This window comes from Diabrotica virgifera, chromosome 9 (assembly GCF_917563875.1).
Source record: "Diabrotica virgifera virgifera chromosome 9, PGI_DIABVI_V3a".
Taxonomy (NCBI): Eukaryota; Metazoa; Arthropoda; class Insecta; order Coleoptera; family Chrysomelidae; genus Diabrotica; species Diabrotica virgifera.
The window spans coordinates 122753430-122769091 of NC_065451.1; the positions used below are offsets into that span (position 1 = coordinate 122753430).

The 15662-nt window shown below is 33.2% G+C and overlaps 1 protein-coding gene across 1 annotated transcript; it reads right to left on the reverse strand.

Annotated features, from left to right (window-relative positions):
* Positions 1-631: 631 nt before the first annotated feature.
* Positions 632-13174, reverse strand: LOC126891296 (uncharacterized). Its single transcript, XM_050660475.1, has 2 exons — positions 13165-13174; positions 632-2298 (listed from the first exon to the last, which is right to left on the reverse strand). Exons 1-2 carry the CDS (start codon positions 13172-13174, stop codon positions 632-634), a joined length of 1677 nt encoding a protein of 558 aa, XP_050516432.1.
* Between the last annotated feature and the right edge of the window lie 2488 nt (positions 13175-15662).

Genomic DNA, 15662 nt, shown 5'->3' on the forward strand with positions numbered 1-15662 from the left:
TTTTGAATAAACTACGGGATAAGTATAATAACTATTATTGACATATGAGGTACAGGGTGTTTTCAAATGAGATACCTCTTGTAAAGTTGGAGTAATTGTACTGTACCATATAAAAATATGTAAAAGGAATAAGGAATTAACTTCTGTTAGTTGTATGTTGTATCAGCTTGATTATTCTAGTGACGAAAATGCAAGTTACTAGATCTCTTTTTCCTGACAATGCCAGTACTGCTACAGGGCATATCTATATCTTCTTTATCGCTATCGTCAACTGATCCATCGGAGTCGTCTCCTTGAGCAGTTTGCAACAGTTTTGACATCCTCAAAATGTCTCTACTGATTACTGGCTGCCGATAGTACGTTTTGTGAATATCTTTCTGATGGCCGATAAAGTTAGCTAGATCGGAAATTTCATTTTCTGAAAGATTTAAGGAAATACATGTGGTGGCAATATGTTTTCTTAATTTGGTTCCCCTTAACCTGTCAGGGTTTTCAGCTCCGCATTCTTGCGAAAATTTTCGTAATAGATTACAGGCTCTCATATGTTTAGCCATCTGTGAGTTACTGGAATGAATGCCAAATACGTACGGATTATTTTCAGGAACTTTAGCGGCACTACGGTACTTCAAAATTAATTTAACGCAGCTAATTGTTGGTCGAGCAACACAGGAACATTACGGTTTAATTTACCCCTTATTTGGAATCGTACATATTTTTTCGCCAAGGTTTGTTTTTCAGTTGATAAACTATTAAATATATCTTTGTTTGTATTTTCATCAACACTCTCGTGTGCTTCAAAATCTTTTATTAATATCCTTTCAATTTCTCCGGCTCTTCTTCTATTAAACACCTGAATGGAAGTTAATGTAGTTTCACAAAGTTTTGTCCAGAAGTCAATAGAAAATTTTGTTTTAAGACTATAAAACGCTTTACGTCTTTCGTTGGCTAAGTAATAATGCAGTTTTTTTATATCCTCAATTGATGGTAATTCTAGTTTTTTCCTTCGTTGTTCTAGAAACTGAGATTTCGCAACAGTTCTATTAATACCAATTGCAACCTCTTGATTTAGCAATTGCAAAAAATTATCTGCATTACTTTGTGTCTCGTTATCATGTTTTTTTATTGACTCGTTTATTAACATTTGGCCGATTTGCTTAAGAAGGGTACCTAAATTAAACGCAACGGTCGGAGTTTTATAAATGTCCGTTTTTTCATCTAAACCTGCCTCTGCATTAATAGCAATTCTGGTATCGTCTATATATTTGGGATCATACACCGAAGTTAAATCTGTAATATCTTGGTTTATTGATCGCATTCTAGTTAAAAATCGACCCACCAATCGTATCCGTTGCCGGATCATTTCAAAATGTCTACTGTTTTTGTATTTTTCTTCCATTTTGTTGGCGTAGATTATCACTAATTCATCATATCTAATAATACGTACTACACCGTCTTCCCTTAATGGTGGAAACAGTTCGTTCCTGACTCTTTTTGAGGCTTTTGCGTGTATACGTCCTATAACCCTTTTACTTTCTATCATAACTATTCTGCTTGTCTTGCTGCTTACCTTTGTGCATTTTTTGTAATGGTCACGTAAAGTGTTTTTTGCAAAGTATGCCTTGCAATTACTGCAGGGTTTGTAGTAGTTGGCCTCACGTCGATGATTTCGAGTAGGTCGCCTACATACAATTAGTTCACCATCATTATAATTTTTATCTGTGTTAAATAGAAAATTCCCTCTGTTTCTTAGAACCTCTATACACTTCCTCCTTTCTTTACTATTTTTTGGTAAATCTAAAAAGGTTTTAACAGATTCTTCCTGTTTATGTTTTAAAGCAAAATGTCTAGCAATTTTTTTCTGTTTTGTATGACAGTAGATGCAGAAGTTTGCCTTATTAGCACCACTTCTTCCTTTAGAGCTGTCTACGTACATTTCATTGTCGTCACAGGGATTAAGTCCTGTGATATTCAGGTCATATGACTTTTTGCTAGTATTAATAGACTTTAAAGATTGGTTGTTAGTATTCTGGCTAACGTTTTGGGAGCTGTACATTTCCAATGAATTTGCATTGTCTTCTTCTTCAGGACAATAATTAGGATCGTTATCCGAATCATCTGACGTTTGTTCCCAAATATTTTTATCTTGAACACCACCACGTGGATTTTCATTAATGCAAGCATTTTCGATTTGAACCGATAACGTCGGAAAATATGAAGTCAGACTGCTGTATGTACGCCTCTCTGTCTTAGGTGATTCGTCTAAATCTTCCACAGAACTAGAAGAATTTGCAGTAATACCTAAATAAAAAGATACATGTACTTCAATTTTTAACGATATTACTATTTTTGTTACACAAACTTTAAAACATAATAGGTCTGGATCCCGCATATGAAAAAAAAGTTTATTAATAGCAAGCTGAAAATTTGTTAATAGCTTAAGAGTGTCTAGTCGGACAAATTTTGATGTATGGGAACACTGGAACAGGGCAAGTTTTAATTGTGGAACAGGTTAAAAATTTGGAACGTCAGACCATGAAAACGTCACATGTATTTTGTCCGACAGCACTTCCAATTGATTTTTTACCCTTTCATTAAACTCTCAGAATCAGACTGCTATTTAAAAATCAGACTGCTATTTATCACCAAATGGGCATTTTAATGAATGGAACACGTAGGACATGTCAAATCACAGGAATTATGACAGGTGATAAATAGCAGTCTGATTTTTGCATGAGAGTTTAATGAAAGGGTAACAAATCAATTAGAAGTTCTATCGGACAAAATACATGTGACGTTTTTGTGGTCTCACGTTCCAAATTTTTAACATGTTCCACAATTAAAACTTCCCCTGTTCCAGTGTTCCCATATATCAAAGTTTGTCCGACTAGACGCCCTTCAGCTATTAACAAATTTTCAGCTTGCTATCAATCAACTTTTTTTTCATACGCGGGATTCATATAAAGATCCATATGGATATCTCTTGCACATCTATCATGGCTACAGCTTTGAGAGTGAAGACTACTGATCATGTATATCGGAGTGAAAGATCCGGCAGGGGAGGAATAAAAATACAGAACCATGGTGCCTCCCAGGTCGTTAGCAAGCGAAACCCCCCAAGTAAAAGGAAAGGATACGCCTAGGAAAATTAAGCAGTTTATTAAAATATGCACCTGGAACGTCAAGACCATGTACGAAGAGGGAAAATTCATAATGCCAACCATGAAATGGAAAGGCTGAATATCGATATAATGGGCATCAGTGAAATGCGATAGCCTGATGCCGGAAAATGTCAAATAAACGAGCACCAAGTATATTACTCTGGAAATACAGAAGGTCAACATCAGCATGGCGTCGGAATAATTTTAAATAAACGAATAAAAAAATACGTTACGAATTTTGTTCCAATATCCGACAGAATCATGCTCATTCAATTGGATTTATTCCCAGCAAAAATCAACATAATAAAAATATACGCACCCACAGCAGACAAATCAGACGGAGTAATAGAGGCTTTTTATTACGATTTAAGGAAAGTCCTAAGTAAGTTAAAACCAATGAAGTAACGCTAGTTATGGGTGACTTTAATGCCAAAATCGGTAAGGGTAGTTATGTTGAAGTAGTAGGTTCATGGGGTTTGGGTGAGCGAAATGAGAGAGGAGAACGCCTACTCACATTTGCTACGGAAGAAGAGTTGGTAATCACCAATACACTCTTCAAATTACCATACAGAAGGTTGTACACATGGAGCTCACCCGGTGACACGCCAGAAAATCTCATAAGAAACCAGATTGACTATATTTTAATAAATAAAAGATTCAAAAACTCAATAACATCATTGAAAACCTACCCTGGTGCAGATATTAAGTCAGACCATAGCCCACTTGTCTGAAAGTAAGTTTCGTCTGAAATTTAAAAAAATTCACGAACCTAATCCTATAAGATACGATCTCAAACAACTAAGAGATGATGACATAAAGCAAGAAGTACGGGAATATCTGAAGAACAACATATCTAAGTCAGAAGTAGGTAATGATGTTGACACAGAAATAAACCACTTAGAAAACATTGGGAAGGAAATATTAGACCAATACCTGCGACCGAAAAAGACAGAAAAGAAAAAACCATGGATGACCGAAGGTATATTACAGATGATGGACAGAAGAAGAGAATCCAAGCGGAAAGACTACGTTACATATTAGTTTCTAGACAAAGATATAAAAAAGCTGTCATAGAAGCTAAAAACAGAAATCTGGAAGAACAGTGTGAAGAAATCGAGATATTGGAACGTAAACACGATTCCTTCAACCTCCACAAAAAGATCAAAGAAGCAGCAGGCATCTATAAATCAAAAAGGCCGGGACACTTAACAGACGCTCAAGGAAATCCAATAGTTGATATTGAAGAAACAAAAACAACATGGATGAACTATGTGACAACAACATTTGAAGACGATAGGAATGTCACCATCACACAAAATAAAAATGACGATACCGGACCACCTATTCTCAAAGCGGAAGTAGAAGCTTCTATAAACAACATTAAGGAGGGAAAAGCCGCAGGACCAGACGAGTTCTACTCAGAATTTTTGAAAATTATGGATAAAGACGGAGTAAAAAGACTTACCTTGATCTTCAACAATATATACCAAAGTGGAAAAATACCCCAAGAGTGGCTAAGATCAACTTTTATAACAATCCCTAAAAAACCCAATGCCAAAAAATGTGAAGATTATCGAATAATAAGCCTTATGAGCCATCTCCTGAAAACTTTTTTAAAAATTATACATAAAAGAATATATAAAAAGTGTGAAGAACACATGACAAACACACAATTCGGCTTCAGGGATGCATTGGGTACTCGAGAGGCACTTTTTGCAATACAAGTTCTGTTTCAAAGATGTAGAGACGTGAATTGTGATATATATATATATATATATATATATATATATATATATATATATATATATATATATATATATATATGTGTGTGTGTTTTGTTGATTACCAGAAAGCGTTCGATAGAATAAAATATGACGAACTGATGAAAATATTAAATTCAATTGGTCTAGACAGCAGCGATCGCCGTATAATAAACATACGAACAAATTGCAGCTGTTAAAGTAGGGGATCAGTTAACAGACGACATAAAGATAAAAAGAGGTGTGCGACAGGGATGTATATTATCCCCATTATTGTTTAATACATATTCAGAGCACATTATTAACCTAGCGCTAACGGACATAGACGAGGGAATAGTTATAAACGGAGAACGATTGAACAACATAAGATACGCTGATGATACTGTCATTTTTGCAGACAGTCTTGAAGGTCTGCAGACACTTGTCTCCAGGGTGGCAGAAGTAAGTAGCAGGTTTGGGCTTGATTTTAACATAAAAAAACCAAATACATGGTTATAAGCAAAAATAGGATACCACCTGGTCAATTACTAGTTAACCAACAACCTATAACATAAATCACCAACTTTTGTTATTTGGGTGCAAACTTAAATGAACAGTGGGACCAACCAACGGAAATTAAGATAAGGATCGATTAAGATAAGGAAATTAAGATAAGGATAAGGCAAGATCAGCTTTCGTCAAAATGAAAAAAATCTTTAACAGCCACGATATAAAATTGGAAATAAAAGTTCGTTTACTAAAATGCTACGTATTCTCCGTTCTTTTATATGGCGTGGAGTCATGGACCTTAACTGAAGCATCACTGAAGAGACTCGAAGCATTTGAGATGTGGTGCTATAGACGCATGTTGAGGATTTCCCGGATAGACAGAGCTACCAACGAAGAAGTTCTACATAGAATGGGTCTGGGTAAAGAGCGCGAACTAGTCGTAACCATAAAACGTCGCAAACTGGAATACCTGGGCCATATAATGCGCAATGAACAATGATATGACCTACTTTGGACCATACTTCAAGGTTAAGTGCATGGGAAAAGAGGTCCAGGACGATGAAGAATATCCTGGCTGCATAACCTGCGAAAATTGTTTAACTTAACCACTATCGGACTTTTCAGGGTAGCAGTCAACAAAGTCAGAATAGCCATGTTAGTGTCCAACATCCGTGACGGATAGGCACCATAAGAAGAAGGGATCCAGACCTATAAAGCCATATTCTTTCGGTTTCGGCTTTAATTACAACTTAATTGTCATCGGAATTACATCGGAGATATATAAACATGACAATCTGCTAACAAATGTTCCGTATTTACGTAGAGTACGTCAAGTAATTTTGCAAGTACTTGACGCATTCAATCACAGCAACCATGAAATTACTAAGTAATGTCAGAAGGCTTCTTTAATGCCTATTTAAGTGGAGTTTTCTGCTCTACTTGTAATTGTGAAATCTTCTTATATTATTTTGTCTTCTCGACGATAACAAAACTGTTAAAGGCTATAACGGGATAAGATGGTCAAAAATGCCCCCTCACCGATCAGCCCCGCTACTTATTTTGTCGATAAAGGATATAAAATTTTTAGCTTCACAAATGTCCTAGAACCTCTTAAATCGAGAAAAGAAGAATTTTTTGATTTTATTTTTTTTGTGAGCGCAATTTTAACTTCAAAAATCTAAAAAAAACTCGAGATGATGTATATTTTGAATACAAAATAGCCTAATTTTTTTCAGATTTTTGTAATAAAAAATGAGCTCAGGAAATTTTTTGAAATTTAAAAAAAATTTTAGGTTATGTAAATATCATTTGGCCAACTTTTAAATAGTATTTTTTTGTGTGCTTTTTCTCGTTATTTTGAAGGGCAGAGGCAGAATTTTTAATATCTGAGCGGAAAATTGAAAAAACCGTTTTTTGCTGTCTCGAGATGCATCTCGGGACAGCCAATTTTAGCATTTAGGATCCTGACTACAACAACTTAAAAAGACGCTAAAAGTGTGAATTTTGTCATAAAATTGGGTATGTGGGCTTATAATAATATTTCGAACAGCTTTTCCAAATATTTTTTTCGATATCTCTAACGCAAAACAAATCGAATCGCATATCGAAAATTCACTCTTTGTGGTTTCGCAGTAAACCGCGTTTAAAATTTAAATTTCAGTTAACTATTTTAGAAATTGTGAACCATCAACCTGTATGACTGTGTCAAATTTCAAATATGAATATATTTTGATAGCCGAATTATTAGGGGTGTCTTTATTTTAAATGCGATATGCGATACACTGTATATTATCAATTTGATAATTTATTGCAACTGATATAGTCGTATTTTCTATACCTACATTCAAAATACTGGCTAATTCACTAATTTTATCATAAAAAGTTTAAATTGATTGCATTGAAGTATTGAACCAATTAATGTGTAATAATATAATATACAGAGTGAGGTTTATGTACGGAAACCCTCAATTATCTCGGAAACGGTTAGCACAATTTTTATAAATTTTGGTGGGTAGGAGTTTTCTAATGAGACCGATATTATAGTGATAATTACATTGTTGTCAGATCTTCCGTTTGTCTAAAAATCTATTTTTTGACTTCAATTGGAATACCCTGTCTATTTTTTGCTTTTTCAAGTCCTTAAGAAATACTAATTATTCTTCATGTTATATTCCCTATACCTAAAGAACATAATTTCGGAGTTATTGCTACATTTATTTAAAAAAAATTTAAACAAATTATAAAAATCAATTTTTTCGGCCCGGGTAGACATTATTTTACGTTATTTGGACTATTGCAAACAAAAAAAGTTCTTTTGTAATTTTTCTCTAAAGTTAAACGAGTTCGAGTTATAAACAATTTAAAACTGAAAAAAATCGAGTAATGACGATTTTCAAGGTTCAAAAACACAAATCAAAAATATTATTTTTGAAACTGTCCAGTACACAAATTCAAGTTCAAGCCTTATTTTATCAGTTACCAATAAGTAGTTTAAGCTTGTTTCATTCTAAAATATTGTTTTTTAATTGTTAATGCTGCCCGATCGCCCGTTCTCTCATATGCGCTTCACTATACTAACAATTATATTAAAAAACAATATTTTAGAATAAAACAGACCAAAAATTTTTATAGCGAGCCCCTAGAAGAATGGCTTAGCTTGAATTTGACTACTCAGCAGTTTTAAAAATAATATTTTTTATTTGTGTTTTTGAACCTTGAAAATCGTCATTACCTATTCGATTTTTTTTCAGTTTTAAATTGTTTAGAGCTCGAAAACCATTAACTTTATAGAAAAATTACAAAATATGTACCTTTTTCCTTCCCAATGATCTAAAGAATGTAACTACACGGGCCGAAAAAATTGATTTTTATAATTTGTTTATTTTTTTTTAAATACATGTAGTAATAACTCCGAAACTATGGCATTTAGGTATAGAGAATAGAACATGGAAAATAATCATTATTTCTTAAAGACTTCAAAACGAAAAAAAAAATAAGAAAGTTCATTAGATTTCCAGAAAAACGGAAGATCTGACAACAATGTGATTATCACTATAATATCGGCTGCAGTAGAAAACCCCTACCCACCAAAACCTAAAAAAAGTATGCAAGATGTTTCCGAGATAATTGAGTGTTTCTATACATAAAACTCACTCTGTATATTCTAATTATTATAATAATATTAAATTAATACGCATTAATTGGTTCAATACTTCAATGCAATCAATTTGACTTTTTATGATAAAATTAGTTAATTAGTCAATATTTTGAATGTATATTTTGAATCTAGGTATAAAAAATACGGCTATATTGGTTGCAATAAATTATCAAATTGATAATATACAGTGTGTCGCATTTAAGATGAAGACACCCCTATATTTCGGCAATCAAAATATATACAGATTTGAAATTTGGCACAGTCATACCTAGGTTAATCGTTCACAATTTTTAAAATGGTCAACTGAAATTTAAATTTTAAACGCGATCTACTGCGAATCCACGAACAGGGTAAATTTTCGATAAGCGATTCGATTTGCTTCGCGTTAGAGATATCGAAAAAAAAATTTGGAAAAGCTGTTCTAAATATTATTATAAGCCCACATACCAAATTCTATGACAAAATTCACACTTTTAGTGTTTTTTTAAGTTGTAGTCAGGATCCTAAATCCTAAAATTGGCTGTCCCGAGATGCATCTCGAGACAGCCAAAAACGGTTTTTTCAATTTTTTCGTTCTTTCCGCTCAGATATTAAAAATTCTGCCTCTGCCGTTCAAAAGCACGACAAAAGATACACAAAAAAATACTATTTAAAAGTTGGCCAAATTATACAGTCGAACCCGCTTATTAGAATCCCTGTTATAGGAATATCCCGGTTTATGGAATATAAATTCAAGTTCCCGAAACATTTCCATTTACTCCTTAATAAATTTATCTGTTTATTGGAATAGGATCTAACTAGATAATACCGCTTATTAGCATATTTTGCAGGTCAAAGAATATTTTTTTTTACAATTTACTAAAAATTAAAATTATGTTTGGTATTATGGTTTGTCGTCAACGGCCGGTAGTGCTGGATTAGATATTATTAGGGTAATAAATATTTATTACTTTGTTAGGAATACCAATTCGATCTTTAGCATAGCCGACAAATGCATGGGTCATAAAATAATTTTTATTTGTCTACACAAAGGCACTGTTGCCTGTTATAAAATTGTTAGAAGCAGTTTAGTTAGAATTCACTCAGAGGGTACCTACTTGTTTGCAAGATGGAATTATGGCTTTGTTAAATTCGAAAAGAAGAGAAAAGAACAAGAATGTAACAATCCATTTCTTGACGCCAATAAAACTTCTATTCAACCAATGGATTAAGGATGACCACACGGATTAACAACGAAAAAGCTATAATTACCAATAATTTCTCAAGAAAAAAAAAAGTAATTTTGTTATATAGATAATTTTAATAATCATCTTAATATCATTTTAATAAGAAAATATTTACATATCTACATATTGCATACATTTCATATTAATTATATAATGTATTCATTCACATACATGTAATGTAATTTGATATTTAACACATACATAGATAAGTACTAGTTACACTACTGTATTATTGACGTAAAAAGACCTAAAACCATTTACATACACTGAATATGTAGGTACATATAATATGATATACATATTGGCATAGTATGTAATAAAACTACATATTGGTATAGTATGTAAAACTACACATTGGCACAGTATGTAAATAATATTATTAAGTATATTCGGTAACACTTATTTCGACTAGCCACCAATGATCGGTTATTAGAATATCCCGGTTATAAGAATATTTTTGCCTTGCACAAAGGCTATTCCAATAAGCGGGTTCGACTGTATTTACATAACCTAAAAATATTTTTGAAAATTTCAAAAAAATTTCCTGGGCTCATTTTTTACTACAAAAATCTGAAAAAAATCTGGCTGTTTTGTATTCAAAATATACATCCTCTCGAATTTTTTCAGATTTTTAAGTGAAAATTGCGCTCACAAAAAAATAAAACCTAAAAATTCTTCTTTTCTCGATTTAAGAGGTTCTAGGACCTTTGGGAAGCTAAAAATTTGCATGAGGGCATAATTTTATATCCTTTATCGAAAAAATAAGTAGCGGGGCTGATCGGTGCGGGGACATTTTTAACCATCTTATCCCGCTCTTGCCTTTGGTATTGTTAACGAACACTTTCGAAGTTTAGAAGTAATTCCCAAATGTTCATATTGGCGAATGTCAAGTAACATCGGGTTTTTCAGACGTATGTAGCATTACAGCTACTATACTTAGACTTATAAATTATGTTCAATGCAATGTCATTCGGTAGGTACCTATATCCTTGTAGTGCTACGTACGTCGGAAAAACTCAATTTCACTTCGACGTTTATCTTCTAGACCTTGAAAACGTTTATCAAACATTAAGATCTCAAAATTCTATAAACAGAGTCGAAAACTCTACTGGGTTAAATAAAATACATTAAATCGAGTATCGTTGGGTGATTTTTTTATGTATATGGTCAGGTTGCACCTTCGTTAGCAACAGTAAAATTTTGGAAAGCTGAGGCCAAACGAAGTCACTACGCCGGAAATTATCAACAAAGTCCATGACATGATTATGGCAGATCGTCGAATTAACCTCCGCGAGTTAATAGAGATCCTAAACATTTCCTACGAACGCGTACACAACATCATTTACCATAATTTGGACATGAAAAAGTTAATACGAGCGATGGGTGCCGCGTTTGCTGACAATCGACCAAATGCGAAAACGTGTGACCACTTCGGAGACGCTTTTGGCGATGACACGGCGTGATCTGAAGGATTTTTTTCGCCGATTTATCACCGTTGATGAAACCTGGGTGCACTATTACACACCGGAAACCAAAGAACAGTCGAAACAGTGGCGCAACCGCGGCAAAGGCCCGCCGAAGAAGGCAAAGAGTGCACATTCGGCCGGCAAAGTGATGGCGACTGTTTTATGGGATGGGAAGGGCATCATCCACATCGACTACTTGGAAAAAGGAAAAACAATCAATGGCGAGTACTACGCAGCATTATTGGATCTATTCGATGCCAAATTGCGTCGCAAACGCCCCGGTTTGGAACGCAAAAAAGTGCTCTTTCACCAAAACAACGCACCTCCTCTCCGATCGGCCGTCGCCATGTCAAAATTACATGAATTGGGCTATGAATTGGTTAAACATCCAGCGTATTCCCCAGATCTTGCCAACAGCGACTTTTTCTTGTTTCCAAACCTAAAAAATGGCTCGGAGGACGCCGTTTCGCAACAAATGATGAAGTCATCGCTGAAACTTCGGCCTATTTTGAAGAGCTCGAGCAAAGTACTATTCGGATGGGATAAAAAAATTGTAACATCGTCTTACTAAGTGTACCGAGCTAAAAGAGGACTATGTTGAGAAATAAATCGATTTAATCCCAAAAAACTTGTTTTTTCTATCAAAGGCTAGTTTTATATCAATCCACCCTCGTATTTTGTCTCTTAATTCAATTAGTATTATATCTTTTTGTTTTAATATATATGTAAATACCTCTGAGTCGACTAGCTTACTTCCTTGAGGAAGGTTTTTACAAAGTTCCAATGCTTATTAAGGAGGTTGCTGAGATGAAAGAAAATCTTAATAAATTATTAGATCAATGTAACACTAGTACTGCTAGTCGGGTAAACACTGTTGATAATTGTAGTATGGAGAATGTTATTTCGGAGTTGTGGGACAGACAAAATAGAGCAAACAATATAATTATATACAACATCAATGAATCTAACAAAAACATTCAGAGCGAACGTAATAAAGAGGATAATGCAGTGGTTAAAAAGGTTTTGGAAAATTTTTCAATAGAAAAAACAATCTAAAAGTATTTTGCATTGGTAAATTCACGGTCAACAAAGCTCGGCCAGTTAAAGTTATTTTAAAATCTAATGAAGATGTTAAACAAATATTAAAAAATAAAAAGGAGATTAAAGTTCCTGGAGTAAAAATTTCGGCAGATGAAACTAAGCTTCAAAGAGAATACTTCCAGAAAATAAAGAAAGACCTTGAAAACATCACTGCAGCAGGGGATAATACCAAAACTACTAAATACATTAATAACAAACCCACTATTGTTAATAATAATGGACTTATTAGAAGAAAAAACTAAAATATGACCCTAGTATACGTCTTAATACTGATATATTATATTTAAATGCCCAAAGTCTTCTATACCCTATTCCACGAACATACGCCTGTTTTGGATTATTTCGACAACGAATATTTTACTGTGCAAAATAAGAAGAACGAAAGTAAATTGCAAATTACATTGTTGTTTATTGGAATAATTATTAGCGTCATTTACTTTCGTACTTCTTATGTTGCACAGTAAAATATTCGTTGTCGAAGTTCTCCAAAACAGGCGTATGTTCGTGGAATGGCCTATATGCAATAAAGATCAAATTGAAGGATGTTTGGTTCCATATGATCCTAAATTAATCTTGGTAAGTGAAGCTAGAATAACTAATGACATTGAAGATGTCGAAATTAACATTGAGGGGTACAAGGCAGTAAGATGTGATTCCACGAGTCGTCATACTGTTGGTGTTAATATCTATGTAAAAAACTGTTTTCACTACTCTGTTTTTAAAACTTTTACTCTGGAGGGAAACTATTGGTGCAAATTTATAAAAGTAGTAATTGGTTCGTCTCTAGTGGTTGTTGGTTGTCTGTACCACTCTCCATCTTCCTCTGATGCAATATTTCTGGATAAATTTGTGGATATTTGTGAACTTTTTGCATCTGATTCTTTATGTATTTTAGTAGGGGATTTTAATTTGGATTACTTAAGCAACAGTTTTTATACTAATAAAAATTAAAAATATACTAACAATGTATGAGATTAGCCAGCTAACTGCTGAGCCCACTCTTCAAACTCTTCTTGATTATGTGTTAGTTAATCAAAATAATTGCGTGTCTGATGTCCATTCTTCACCTGCAATTACCGATCATTCAGTAATTTCAGTGAATTTTTCAAACTATATTAATAACTTTACTAATTTATCAAGATCTTCTAGGAACTTAAGTAGTACTAATATGAATAAAATTAAAACTTATTTGATTTCATACCGTTGGTCTTTGGATAATGTTGATGTAAATATTTTATACCAAGAGTTACATGATACTTGTGGTAGAACATTAAATAATGTAGCTCCCATCCAAACGTGTAGTTATAGGGGTCACTTGCCATGGTTTGATAATGAAGTAGCCAATAAAATAAGAGCTAGGGATAGCAGCTACAGGGTGTTTAAGAATTCTTTGGGTCAAGAGAGGGATAATAATTGGTTAACTTTTAAAAAACTTAGAAACGAGTTTGTGAATGTGTTGAAAGTCAAAAAGGACCAATACTACTTTGATAAAATTGACAGAAATAAAAATAACTCTAAATAATGTGGAAGACTTTAAAAAAATTAGTTAACAGAAACGGTCGGGATTTTCCAAATAATATAGAATTTGAGTTTAATGGTCAGAAAAGCGTATGTCAAGATAAGGTGGACATTGCAAACAATTTTAATGTGTATTATGTTAATAGCATAGAGGATATAGTTAACAGTATGGAATTACAAGATTCTTGGATTAACGTTAATAGTAATTTATATATGCCCTTTACAAAATTTAAATTAATATCACTTTCTGACCTAAGACACATCATTAACTCTCTTGATAGTAAGTACAATCCACAAGACGTTCTTTGTAGTAAAATGATTAAAGAAGTATTTGAAACCATAGGTCATGTTATTTTAAATTTAATTAATACTTCCCTAGATGGTGGCATTGTTCCATCTGACTTAAAAATAAGTACAGTTGTTCCTATCCCTAAAGTGACAAATACTATTAAGTCGAGCGAATTTAGACCTATCAACATGTTACCGGCTTTGGAGAAAGTATTGGAAACGGTTGTATACGAGCAAATTCTTGATCACATAGATTTGAACCATATTTTAATTAATCATCAATCCGGTTTTCGTAAGAATCATTCATGTGAAACGGCTGTTCAACTCTCAATATGTAAATTTAAACAAGAAATAGATAGAAATAATTATACAGTTGCAGTTTTTCTAGATCTTAAACGAGCGTTTGAAACGATTGATAGATACATTTTATTGGATAAGCTAAAAACCTATGGCATTAACGGAGCTGTTCTGAATTGGCTAAGGAACTTCTTAACTGACAGAAAGCAAAGAGTAAAAATCTCTGATGTATTATCCGAAACTGTCAGTAATAACGTTGGTGTACCGCAGGGTAGTGTACTTGGACCATTGCTGTTTATATTATATTTAAATGATATAAATTTGTTTGTGGACTCTGAATTTATTAACCTTTTCGCTGATGATACCCTTTTGGCTTGTAGCGATAGTTCTATTGAAGGGGCGGTTGACAAAATGAATCACGTTTTATGTTCAGTGTTTAAATACTTAATAAATAATAAACTTAATAAACTTAAATTAAACGTAAGTAAGACAAAAGCCATGATAGTTACATCTAAATTTAAGTACAGGAGTCTTAATACTAACAATATAATGTTAAACATTGATGGGGAACCAATTGAACTAGTGAAACAAATTAAATATCTTGGTTTTCAATTAGATAATACTCTATCATTCGACAAGCATCTCGAGTATACGTGTAAAAAACTCGCAAAAAAATTGTATTTCTTTACAAGAATTTCTAAGAATTTGTCATTTCAGTCAAGGATCACTGTATATAAATCGATAATCCAACCTCATTTTGATTTTTGTGCATCCATCTTATATCTTTTAAATGTTAACCAACTAGCCAAATTACAAAAATTACAGAATCGTGGAATGAGGATAATTTTACGTACAAGTAGATTAACACCTGTCACATTGATGTTGAATACTTTGCAGTGGTTTTCTGTATCGCAACGTCTTTTTTATTTGACCATGATATTGATTTTTAGAATTGTACATGGATTGGCACCTAAATATTTTCTAGATCTTGTTAGTTACAATTCAGATATTCACCCTTATTTTACGAGAAATTCTAATAATATTTACATCAGCAGAACCAATACTACAGGTGCTATGAACTCACTTCTCTATAAGGGTTTTGATAATTTCAGTAAGTTGCCAACGGAACTCAAGTTGAAGACCTCAATTGAATCGATTATTTCGAAAAGGCCGCATCTCCATTCATTTCACAAAATGAGTTA